This window comes from Helianthus annuus, chromosome 10 (genome assembly GCF_002127325.2).
Source record: "Helianthus annuus cultivar XRQ/B chromosome 10, HanXRQr2.0-SUNRISE, whole genome shotgun sequence".
In the NCBI taxonomy this organism is placed as follows: domain Eukaryota; kingdom Viridiplantae; phylum Streptophyta; class Magnoliopsida; order Asterales; family Asteraceae; genus Helianthus; species Helianthus annuus.
This window is the reverse complement of record NC_035442.2, coordinates 7647649-7660484: the sequence shown is the minus strand read 5'-3', so window position 1 is coordinate 7660484 and position 12836 is coordinate 7647649. Positions and strand designations below refer to the sequence as shown.

Sequence of the window (12836 nt, the reverse complement as noted above, 5' to 3'; positions counted from 1 at the left end):
AGGTTAGCATCCTTGCAGAAAAAGTTTATTCTTGTCTTGTTTGTAATGCAATGCAGATCCTAACTTTTTTTAGTGTTTTGTAGCGAGGCCGTTGATGCATTTGCAGGGGAGAAGATGAAGAAGACTGTTGTGGGATTAGGGTTTTTTTTGGGAAGATGATGTGTGGCAATTTTGAGGGTAGGGTTTTTTTTGGGAAGATGATGATTAATTGGGGGAATATAATCTGCTTTTTATATAGGGGTTAAATGAATTATGTATAATTAATTTAGTTATTAAAGTGTTATAACAAATTAAGATAGACAAATTTGCCACTGAACAAAAAGACAAAATAGCCAGCTTTCAACAGTCAAATAAGGGTTTTTTTTTTTAATTTTGAACTAAAATGGCAATATAAGTGAAATCACAGGGACCCAGATTTAAAAGGTTTGAGATTTGGATTTGGACTAAATGATAAAAGTGCCTAAACCATAGGGACCAAAATAGCAGTTTACTCTATAAAGAATATCAGGATTCGAACAATTTTAAAGTAAAAAAATCTTATTTTACATGAAAAATTATACATCCTTTATATTTCATGATAATAAATGCAAGATCTAACATATACTATTGTGTATAGTGTGCGTAGCATTTCACATAGCTAAGGGTGTAAGGAGTGGTTAAACACTTGAGAGTGGCAAACTAAAATATCAATCAATCAGAGTGCGTCACGTCAATCAGTAAAAAGTGTTTAAACCTTATTAAAAAGTGTTGGCAATGGTTTAAACACTTGCTGAAATGGTAAACTTTTTTTTTTTTTTGTAAACTAGTATATTTAATATTTAAGTTAATAAATGTAGAATAAACTAACAATAACATTAAATTAAATTAAAAACATTAAAATTACATTAAATTAAAAAACAATAAAATCACATTAACTTGAAAAAAATTAAACTAGCCTTCGTCGGAATCGACCAAAAGGTAGGGTAAATCTTGACTTACGAGATGATTTATGAGATCGTGTTTTAGTCTCCAATGTGTGTCTTCATCCATCAACTCGCCCAACACCGTATCGTCTAGAGCAGGCTCGACCGGAGGATCCCGAATGTGCACCGATGCTATCGCCTTTCCTTCGTCTTTCAAAATCATGTTGTATAAAATAATACACGTGTACACGACACTTATAATTTTTTTAACGGATCTTGCTCGCATCGGTCGACTTAATACACCCCATTTCGCCTTCAAACACCAAAAGCTCGTTCGACGTTTTTCTTGTCGCCTCATGTTGCCTCTTGAATTTCTTTTGGTCTACTTCGTGAGGGTAAGGGATCAACTTCACAAACACGGACCACGAAGGGTAGATTCCATCCGCGAGCAAATAACCACGTTTGTATAAATGGTTGTTAACGTAAAGTTGACATTTTGGCGCGGTTCCATTTCGTTCCATTAAAAATAACGGAGATTGTTGTAGCACATTGATATCGTTTTGAGAACCCGGTGGACTGGCAAAAGCATGCCAAAACCAAAAGTCTTGAGATGCAACTGCTTCGAGCATAACAGTCGGGTATCGGTGATCTCCTCGCATATATTGGCCTCGATACTCTGTCGAACAAAATCGCCAAACGAAATGGGTGCAATCAAGGCTACCGAACATACCTGGAAGGTGATGTTTTTCCTCATGAGCTTCGTATAAATGTGCCATGTCGTGACTTGTCGGTCTACGTAAGAACTCGGGAGCGTATATTTTGCAAACCGTGTCGCAAAAATATTCTAGGCACTCGCGGGAAGTTCTTTCGGCCATATGCAAGTACTCGTCGTTCTCGCCTGGAGTGTTACCGGTTGCGAGCTGTTTAATAGCCGATGTCACCTTTTGAAACTGCGTAAAGCCCTTCCTACCTCGCGCATCGAGGGCTTCTTGAAACCACGAGTCGTTCTCTTCCACGTCGGCCACAATTTTTAGGAACAAACGTTTCAACATACAGAACCTATGCCGAAAAATATCTTCGTTGTACTTCGGGTCTTCGACAAAATAATCCGTCATGAGTGTCTCATGTCCCTCCTCACGTTGACGTTCAATATATCTCCTTTGGTTAGATGTGCCCGTGTCTTGAAGTTCGGCTTCTTCGATGAGATTTTGAAAAAAAAAGAATACTACTATCGGATGAATCGTCGCTACTCATGGGTGGGAACCATAACGGGAGTTCATCCACCATTTTGTTTTGTAAATGTTTGGGAAGAATTGGTGGTATTTTTTGGTTTGGTTGGGGCATAAATTTGAAGGTATTTGGTTATGGTTTGGTTTGGTATTTATAGTTTAATTTTTTTGAAGATTTTTTTTTAGTTTTAAACGGCATTATAGCCGTTACTCACCCCCCTCCCCAACGTTCAAATTTTGCCTTTTCCCGAGCGGTGTGCGGTCACCGATTGATCAACGAAACAAGCGGCAAAGGGCTCGACGACGGTGTTGCTGCGCGGCAAAAACCTTTGCTGACACCCTTTGCCGCACCACACCGGACACCCTAAGGTTATACGTTTTGGTTTATTTTTTAACTGCTACGTAATAAATGACTGTCATATTTCTGTCACATCAATAATCACTTTCACTCACTTTTTTCATTGCATCTTATTTTTATTTCACAAGTTTTTTACACCCATTAAAATAATATAAAAATCCAAAAAATAAAAAAAAAGGAAAGAATGCATTTGAGTTGATTCTTGATGGGCATGAGGCCCACCAACGCCTCTTTCCCCTTTTACAAGCGTTACACAGTCCACGCCCTTCACCCTTTAACCTTCATTCAATCATTCACGCCCCAATTGGCGGCATTTAAGGACTGTTAGTGCCCAACAAAAAATCCATATCAAGCTTATAATCCTTTCTAACATTAATGAAATGAAAAGAAAAGCGTTGAGGTTTGGTTTTGTTAGGTCCGAGTTTACAAGGTTTGTGATTATAAAACAGTTAAGACCAAAACAATATTGAATTGTATAGAAAAAGATAAATAATCACAAACGAGAAGTCCTCATTGTAAATGCACCTCAGGATGATAGTGTTGGAAATATTAAAGATAATATTAAAGAGGAACATACAAGTTGGTATGTTTCCTCCATCCCACATTGGTGGAGTGAGTGAAGTTTGGGTGGTTTATAAGGGATTACCCCTTATGGGCCTCCATAGTGATAAATGGGTTGAGAAGTGGGTGAAGCCCACACGCGCGCCGAGCCGAGCCGAGCCGCGAGCTCGCGAATGGTCGCGTTTGAGGCGCACTTTGCACTTCGCACGTACGCATCGTCGCTGTGGAGCTTTTATTTTTAGCTAAGGTCTGGTTAGGTGGGTCAGATCTGTGGTTCAAATGAGATAGGGAGATAGAGATTAATTCGAAACAGTGGGGGTTATCCCATACTGATTCGAATTCGTATGGGATAGCTATTCTGTAACCGAATTCGTATGGATATGCATCCAGAAAAACGAATTCGTATGGGATTGGTATATCTCTCCCTATTTTTCTCATTCTCAGGTATAACCCACACATATAAATAAAGGCTTCCTGCTACCCATTTATTCACCTCAAATTCGCAGCTCTCTCTCTCTCAATTGTGTGATTCTGTTTTTCGTTCCAGCTTCTGCGTTTTCTGGTTTCCATTGCTGTTGGAATACCAGATCAGTTCTGCATTAAATCCTGGGAGTTTACGCTGCAGCTCACAGCAATACGAGCGCGTAAAATCCTTTAAGGACAGGAGTTTTTTCCGTGCAGTTCAAGGCTTTCGTTCAAGGATCTTCGTTATCACTCGCCAGGTTGGTTTTAATTTACTTGTTCTTTAAATTCGTCCGACAACGGGACACTCTCCTTCTACCTTTCTTTAATCAGTTTGCTCAAGTAGGAACAAACTGGTTTGGCTGATAACTCGGTAATTAATAAATTAACTGTTTGATTGATTTATTTTCAACATTCTTAAAGGATTTTATTTTGTGTTTAATCAACAGAATTAATGGACTCTGAACTACCAACAGCCAATCTGAGATTCATGAATCAAGAGTTTGTCAAGTTGGACAGATTCGATGGTCAGAACTATACCCGCTGGGCGGACAAGGTTAAGTTCATGCTAGTTGTGCTAAAACTTTACTATATCCTGGATCCTGACTTGCCTGCAATCCCTGATGACCCTCCTGGTGAAGCAGGAGAGCTCCCAAATGAAGATTTGGCAAGGCAAAGACTTATCCGTAAGGAAGCTGAAGATCTTTGCCTGGGTCACATCAAAAATTCCCTTTCGGATCGTCTCTATGACTTGTATGCGCCGATAAAAAGTGCTAGAGAATTGTGGAAAGCTTTGGAAGATAAGTACAAGGCTCATGAAGAAGGTACTAACAAATACCTTATTTCCAAGTACCTAGACTTCCAAATGGTCGATGACAAGTCAATCTTGGAGCAGGTGCATGAACTCCAAGTTCTTGTTAACAAATTGACTGCACTTTCTATTCCGCTGCCAGAAATATTTCAAGTAGGGGTTATTATTGCAAAATTGCCTCCTGGTTGGAAAGATTTCTCAAAGAGAATGATGCACAAGTCTGAGGACTACTCTTTGGATGAACTGTTGAAGCACCTTCGAATTGAGGAGGAAACGTGCAACAGGGACAAAAGAGGTAAAGTTGGATCGAGTGTGAATCATGTTGCTGGAGGATCTGGTCATAAGGGAAAAGGGGCATCATCAAAGAATAAGAAGTTTACAGCACCAAAGAAAAAAGAATTCAAGAAGTCACAACACACTAACAACCATCAACCAAAGAGGTCTGGTAAATGTCATGTTTGTGGAGAAACAGGGCATTATGCACGAGAGTGCTCTCAAAGGAAATCTGGATCTACGGTTGGTTCTACAAGTGCTATTGATGTTGAGAAAGTCACCAATCTAGTGGCCAATGTGGGTCTTGGTGAAGTCAACATGCTTTCTCAATATACACGCATTGTGGCATGTAGAGGATGGTTTTTGGATTCTGGAGCCACTGTTCATGTTTGTGGGAATCGTGGCTCGTTTCTTACTTATGCTCCTGTTCCTCAAGGAACAGTGGTGGTATGTGCTGATGGACATCGTATAGAGGTTCGAGGTAAAGGCACGGTGCGGCTAAACTTCAGAGATGGTCAAGTGGTTACTCTTCAGGACGTGTTGCATGTTCCTGGTATCACCAAGGGTCTTGTTTCTGCTGATAAGTTTGATCGGAATGGTTACAAGCTGGTTATCAAGAATCTCCGTGTGAAGTTTTCTCTAAACGACATCTATGTGGGTCAAGCAAAGAACACGGGTGGAATGTATCGTCTTGACTTAGCTGAAGATGGGATTGGTGAAGAAGAAGATTCGGATGAAGGGGGCGTTTCAGTGATTGATGGGTTTGGGAATGAAAGTGATAGTGATAGTGGTGGTAGTGTTAGTTCTAGTGTTGGTGAATGTAATGCAATTGGTTTTGATTTGAATGAAATTATGTCTTCTGATTATATCGCTTGTTCAATTTCTTTATGGCATAAACGTTTAGCTCATACAAATATTAAAAACATTGAAAAAATGCAAACTTAAGGTTTATTAAAATTAAATGATAAAGACTTTGAAAAATGCGAAACTTGTGTTAAATCAAAATTCACAAAGAAACCTTTTCCAAGTGTTCCTAAACGCAATACATCACTACTAGAACTAATTCATTCAGATATTTGTGAACTGAATGGAGTTCTTACTCGTGGGGGTAAGAGATACTTTATCACTTTCTGTGACGACTCGAGCCGATACTTATATGTTTATTTGTTGCATTCAAAAGACGAAGCTTTTGAGGCATTCAAAATATATAAGGCTGAGGTTGAAAAACAAAAGGAGAAACACATTAAAATTCTTCGCTCGGACAGAGGCGGAGAATACTTTAACCGAAAGTTTGATGCATTCTGCGAAGAAGAAGGGATCATACATGAGAGAACTGCACCATATACTCCCCAACAAAATGGTTTGGCTGAGAGAAAGAACCGAACCTTGGTAGAGATGGCTAACTGTATGTTAAACCAATCTGGTCTACCTCGTAATATGTGGGGGGAAGCTGTGTTAACCGCATGTTATGTTCATAATAGGATCACTAGTCGTGTGATACCTACGAGTCCATATGAGTTATGGAAAGGAAGAAAACCAAACCTAGAGCATTTGAGGGTTTGGGGTTGTCTTGCTTACTATCGCGTACCTGATCCAAAGACACTCAAACTGGGAGAACGAGCTTTCAAGAGTGTATTCATTGGATATGCTTCGCATAGTAAATCTTACCGATTGTTGGATGACGAATCAGGTATAGTTGTAGAATCCAGAGATGTGGAATTCTTTGAGAACAAGTTTTCTAGAGATGATGAAAACTCAAATGGCACCACAACTTCTAGTACTTCTGAGAAAAGGGTTCAACCCTCACCAATAGTTGAAGAACCAAGGAAAAGTACTAGAGTTAGAAAAGAGAAAAGTTATGGAGATGATTTCTTTTCTTACCTGGTTGAAGGAACTCAAAAGAAAGTGACGAGAGAGGTCATTTTTGCTGTAAATTTGGATGATGATCCTAAAATTTTCAACGAGGCAATGTCATCAAGAGATGCTCCTTTGTGGAAGGAGGCAGTCAATGATGAAATGGATTCCATTATGGGAAATGGAACTTGGGAGTTAGCTGATCTACCCAAGGGAAAGAAACCTATTGGATCCAAATGGATTTTCAAAAGGAAGTATCATCCAGATGGATCCATCTCTGCCTATAAAGCGAGATTAGTCGCTAAAGGGTATAGGCAGAGAGAAGGGGTCGACTATTTTGATACCTATGCACCTGTGGCTAGAATAGGTTCTATTAGAACTCTGATAGCGGTGTCTGCTTTGAAAGGGCTTTACATCCATCAAATGGATGTAAAGACGGCATTTCTAAATGGGTATCTAAATGAGGAGATTTATTTGGAGCAACCAGAAGGGTTTGTGATGCCTGGACAAGAGAACAAAGTGTGTAGACTTATTAAATCTTTGTATGGTTTGAAGCAAGCTCCTAAACAGTGGCATGAGAGATTTGACACCACTGTGACTGCTTTCGGGTTTCGACACAACAGTGCTGACAGATGTATTTATACTAAATGCGAACCCGGTTATACAGTTGTGATTTGTCTTTATGTTGATGATATGTTGATCATTAGCACTCACCTTGAAGGTATTTCTGAAACAAAGAAATATTTGTCCTTGAACTTTAAGATGAAAGATCTAGGAGAAGTTTATACCATTCTTGGGATCAAGGTGAAGAGAACTGGAAGTCAGATTTCTCTTAGTCAATCTCATTACATAGAGAAAATTCTGACTAAGTTTCAACACTTAAATATTAAAGAGTTTAATACTCCATTTGATCCAAGTGTGAAACTTAATGTGAACTCTGGAAGAGTAGTGGCTCAACTAGAGTATGCGAGTGCTATTGGAAGTATGATGTATGCAACGCATTGCACTCGTCCTGATATTGCTTTTGCTGTAAGCAAACTGAGTCAGTATACTGTTAATCCAGGGACAGAACACTGGAAGGCAGTGGGTAGAGTACTTGGATACCTGAAAAGGACCAGTAACTTAGAACTGACATACACGTCTTCTTCCAGAATACTTGAAGGTTATTCTGATGCAAGCTGGATTGATCGCACAAATGATTCAAAATCTACAAGTGGGTGGATTTTCACTCTAGCAGGAGGAGCAGTTTCTTGGGCGAGCAAGAAACAGACGTGTATTGCCCACTCGACTATGGAAGCTGAGCTCATAGCGCTAGCTGCGGCTGGTAAGGAAGCAGAGTGGATTAGAGATCTACTTACTGACATCCGTCTGTGGGATGTTCCAATGCCGTCTATTCCCATGTATTGTGATAGTGAGGCCACACTATCTAAAGTCTACAACGCAGTGTATAATGGGGGATCAAGACACATAGGTCTTTGGCACAATTATGTGAGACAACTGCTTGAAAGTGGTACCATCAAGGTTGTCTATGTCAAGACAAGTAAGAACTTGGCAGATCCATTTACTAAACCTCTGACGAGAGATTTGGTTGTGAATACCGCGAGAGACATGGGTCTAAAACCACAATAGAATCGTTAGTGATGGAAACCCAACTTGAACTTAGTGCTCCTATTTCTCAAGTTTAATGGGTAACAACGAAGTCACTTAACGATAGAAGGTACTATCAAATTTGATAGATCCATGTGAGGTATGATAGTACGTCGTTGCCGAGAACAAGGGTGAGCTTATGCTCTTAACAAAGTTTTGGAGGCATCCAAGCAACGTGGATGATGTAAAACTTTGCCTATATGATCTAGGGGTGGTGCCGCCTCGAGTGAAGATTAGTGGTTTATCTTCTAAAGGGTCATGAAAAGGATTTATAGCGCATGGCCATATTCGCGCTCAGTGAGAACGCAAAGTCAGCTGGTGATGTGTGGGGGTAAACCGAAGGGGGCTATCAGGTTAATGGTTTAATTCCATAGGACACCATCTAATCTGTCTCTTCTTGTTTATCAACATAAACTGGGTTTAATCTCCGTGACACCTAGTGACATCATTAGTCTAAGTGAAAGGAAACATTCCAACTTGGTGGGGGATTGTTGGAAATATTAAAGAGGAACATACAAGTTGGTATGTTTCCTCCATCCCACATTGGTGGAGTGAGTGAAGTTTGGGTGGTTTATAAGGGATTACCCCTTATGGGCCTCCATAGTGATAAATGGGTTGAGAAGTGGGTGAAGCCCACACGCGCGCCGAGCCGAGCCGAGCCGCGAGCTCGCGAATGGTCGCGTTTGAGGCGCGAATGGGCGCGTTTGAGGCGCACTTTGCACTTCGCACGTACGCATCGTCGCGAGGAGCTGAGGAGCTTTTAGCTAAGGTCTGGTCAGGTGGGTCAGATCTGTGGTTCAAATGAGATAGGGAGATAGAGATTAATTCGAAACAGTGGGGGTTATCCCATACTGATTCGACTTCGTATGGGATAGCTATTCTGTAACCGAATTCGTATGGATATGCATCCAGAAAAACGAATTCGTATGGGATTGGTATATCTCTCCCTATTTTTCTCATTCTCAGGTATAACCCACACATATAAATAAAGGCTTCCTGCTACCCATTTATTCACCTCAAATTCGCAGCTCTCTCTCTCTCAATTGTGTGATTCTGTTTTTCGTTCCAGCTTCTGCGTTTTCTGGTTTCCATTGCTGTTGGAATACCAGATCAGTTCTGCATTAAATCCTGGGAGTTTACGCTGCAGCTCACAGCAATACGAGCGCGTAAAATCCTTTAAGGACAGGAGTTTTTTCCGTGCAGTTCAAGGCTTTCGTTCAAGGATCTTCGTTATCACTCGCCAGGTTGGTTTTAATTTACTTGTTCTTTAAATTCGTCCGACAACGGGACACTCTCCTTCTACCTTTCTTTAATCAGTTTGCTCAAGTTGGAACAAACTGGTTTGGCTGTCGGTAATTAATAAATTAACTGTTTGATTGATTTATTTTCAACAGATAGATGCTGGATGCAGCTTCTCGAAGATTTGTAGACCCCGCATATATGAAGGGGGAGTCTGTAAGTGCACTTCAAGTTGATAGATGCTGGATCTTGCCGAAGTATGAATCTTCAGGGACTGTTATGGAACTTGTTGAAAGTTTATGTGATTACTATGCACAAATGCGGACTAAGTGTCTTTCAGGGTGTTCGAATTTGCGAGTTCAAGTCATCAGAACTTATGTTTTTATATAGATGGTCCGAATTTGTTGTTCTTGTGATGCAAGAACTTATAAGTTCAAAAGAGTGTCCGAATTTGTGGTTTATAGCATGTCTCAGAACTTGTAAGTTCACACAAGGATGTCCGAATTTGTAGAGTAGCTTGTCAGTACTTAAAGTTTTCATGTATTGTCCGTATTTAGGGTCTAGGGTTTCATTTGATAGGACTAGAGTGTCCGAACTTGTATGTGTATTTATTCTAAGTGATTGTACGCAGACGTTTCTATCTCTAAAGTTAGGGTTTCTCTCACTATTGTTCAGCTTCTTTCTAAAGATTTGAGCATCATTTGCTCGTTTATCATTTAGTTCGAGTATTAGTGTATATAGATCATTATGTAGGTGATCTAGTAGGTTAGTTAGTGAGGTATTTGTTGAGAGTTTTGTATTTGAACAGATTCATTCTTGTAATTCATTTTGACACCCTTCCTTGCCCATCTTGTTGCCTCTAGTTTTATATTTTAAGGATATATTAAATTTTAATACAAAATTTGACCCTTTACTGGGTTCTCAGGTGCATATGAGAAATGTTAATTACTTATGTTGGGACTCGAATGGGGATTATTTGGTGTCTATAAGCAATTGTGAGAGTGTATCCATGAGCTCAGTTCCAATGGAAACCAGTTCTGTTCTTGTGTTTTCCATCCAAGTTATCCTGCTCTTTTAGTCGTTGGTGGAATGCGAGTAAGTAGTTCTTTTTATTAAATATTTTTAAGTATGTTTTTGACTAACCATCATCTTTTTTTTCTTTCTGGTAATTCTTTGAATGTGTGACTAGTCTTGGGAGCTATGGAACATGGCTGAAAACAAGAGCATGACGGTTCAAGCTCATGACGACATAATTGCTGCTTTGGCACAATCATCTGTTACTGGAATGGTTACCTCAGCGAGCCATGACAGATCTATTAAGTTATGGAAATAAGCATATACATATATATAGACACACACACACACCATAACATGAAGGTATTAAATATTAAGCTAAGATATATATGGTTACACCACTACAAAATATGTATGGTCTTGGCATCAAAGTTGTTAGGAGTAGCTTTTGTTTCGAGTCAAATGTATTTGTCACCGTGATCTACCGAGTTAACTCATGCACATGTTATAATATTTGATAGTTTTTCTTTTTCGTTGGATACATGGTGTTTATGTTTTACACTCTTAACACGACACTTTTTCATTCACTCCCACCTAGCTATTACAACAATTTTTCAAACACTCAAACCCATCATTGTACGTTACCATCTCAAGTATATTTGTCACAACGTGAAATAAAGGGGTAGCTAATTGTCGATTGTAATAGATGAAGGGTGGCTAATTGTCAATTGTAATAGTTAAGGCTGGGTGTGCATAGTTCTAACTGTTTGGAGTTTTGGTTTCGTGATCTAGTTAGTGTCCATTACTAATAAATCATTCAGGCCACTATAACAATTTATTTATTACATCTAGTTCGTTAATCATGTAAAACCACATCATTCACAGAATATAGTGGGATAATAATGTTAAATAAAAGAAGCACCAGATGGCTCATACTCGTGTTTGATATAGTTTCTTTTAAACTCAAGTAGTGTACGTTTTGTACGACTCGTGTTTGATATTGTTGGGATTGAACCCTACCAAAGGAACAGTTGATAAAACCAAAACTAGATCAGTGGGTTGCAACAGTTCTTTCCCCTTGAAAGTGGCCTAACAACTGATGATCTCTATCTACTGTCCGTCTACAACAACTGCTGTTCTTCAACAACTGATCAAGTCTAAAGACTGTTGAAATGCAAGCACTGATGCTCAATCTACTGTCATGGTTCAAGTACTGTTAAAGACACAAGGCACTGCTAGGAGTATAACAGTGGAATGAGAAGCAGTAGTTTAGCTTGTCTTTGTATTTATTGTTAATCAGTAGTTTGTAATAGCAGTAGTTGTATAGGTCAGTGGTTACAGGTTGTTAGGAGGTTAGATGTCACTTTCATGGTGACGTCAGCAAAGATGCCACAGTGGTTTGTTCGGTACTATAAATAGAACAGTACCCTGTACTGTTCTATTAGCTCTCTTCACCACAAGTCATTCTGTACGAACATTCTCTGTGAGCTCAGGCTCAGGGGGAGACTGTATGCATTCATGCAAGTGTAATTGAAGATTGTAATAAATATAATCTTTCGATTCTCTGTTAAACATGTTTGTTGAAAGCAATTCTCTCATTTGATTGTGTGTTGAAAGTTTGTTTCATTTAATTCCGCTGCAATTGTTCTTGTTCATCTTCATCTTTATCAAATAAGCACAATTATAAGAAACTCAGATCCTAACAATTGGTATCAGAGCTAGGACAGTCAAACTTGATCTAACAATCATTTTGACGTAAAAGTTCAGCTCAAAATCGTTGATACTTTTAATTGTTCGTTTTGTTGAAAAACAGAGTAAGGTTTAATCACGAGCAAAATTGATTAAGCAGTACCTGTAAAACAACCAGGATGATGTCACAATCACAGGATGTTAACAATAACATCGGTTCACTCTTTAAACCACCTATGTTGAAAAGAAATGAATACAAGATCTGGGAGCGAAGGATGGGTCACATCCTAGCTCAACAGAACACTGGATGTTGGAAGTCGGTTATCTTTGGACCACATGTTCCAATGGTGCCAAGTGCTAAGGATCTAAAGGTTATGGTTCCTAAGAAAATAGAGAACTATACTGAACAGGATTTTCAGAAAAATTGAACTGGATGCCAAGGCATTTAGCATCATTGCATCAGCACTACCTAATGAGATCTATGCTGGGCTATTACACTGTAACAGTGCCAAGGAATTGTGGGGTGCACTGAAGGAACAATTTGGGGGGACTGAAGAAGTACTTGAAAATAACAGGGAAATTTTAAACCAACAGTATGAAACATTTTGTCACATTAAGGGTGAATCATTGACACAACAGTTCGAGCGTTTTAGCTGTCTCATGAGTGAACTAAAACTTGTTAAGGTTGAATTTACTAAAGCAGCCTAAAATAGCAAGTTTCTTAGGTCACTTCCTGAAAAATGGGACACAATTGCTTTTATAACCAGGAATTCTGTTGGGTTCAAAGATCTGACCCT

The 12836-nt window shown here is 39.3% G+C and overlaps 1 protein-coding gene across 1 annotated transcript; it reads right to left on the bottom strand.

Moving 5' to 3' along the window:
* Nucleotides 1-1168: 1168 nt before the first annotated feature.
* On the bottom strand, nucleotides 1169-2017 carry LOC110880489. The gene has a single exon (XM_022129011.1). The coding sequence runs from the start codon at nucleotides 2015-2017 to the stop codon at nucleotides 1169-1171; it is 849 nt and encodes a 282-aa protein (XP_021984703.1).
* Between the last annotated feature and the right edge of the window lie 10819 nt (nucleotides 2018-12836).

Excerpts from the sequence above, each read along its gene's own strand:
- LOC110880489 (XM_022129011.1), bottom strand. The coding sequence starts at position 2,017 with ATGACGGATTATTTTGTCGAAGACCCGAAGTACAACGAAGATATTTTT.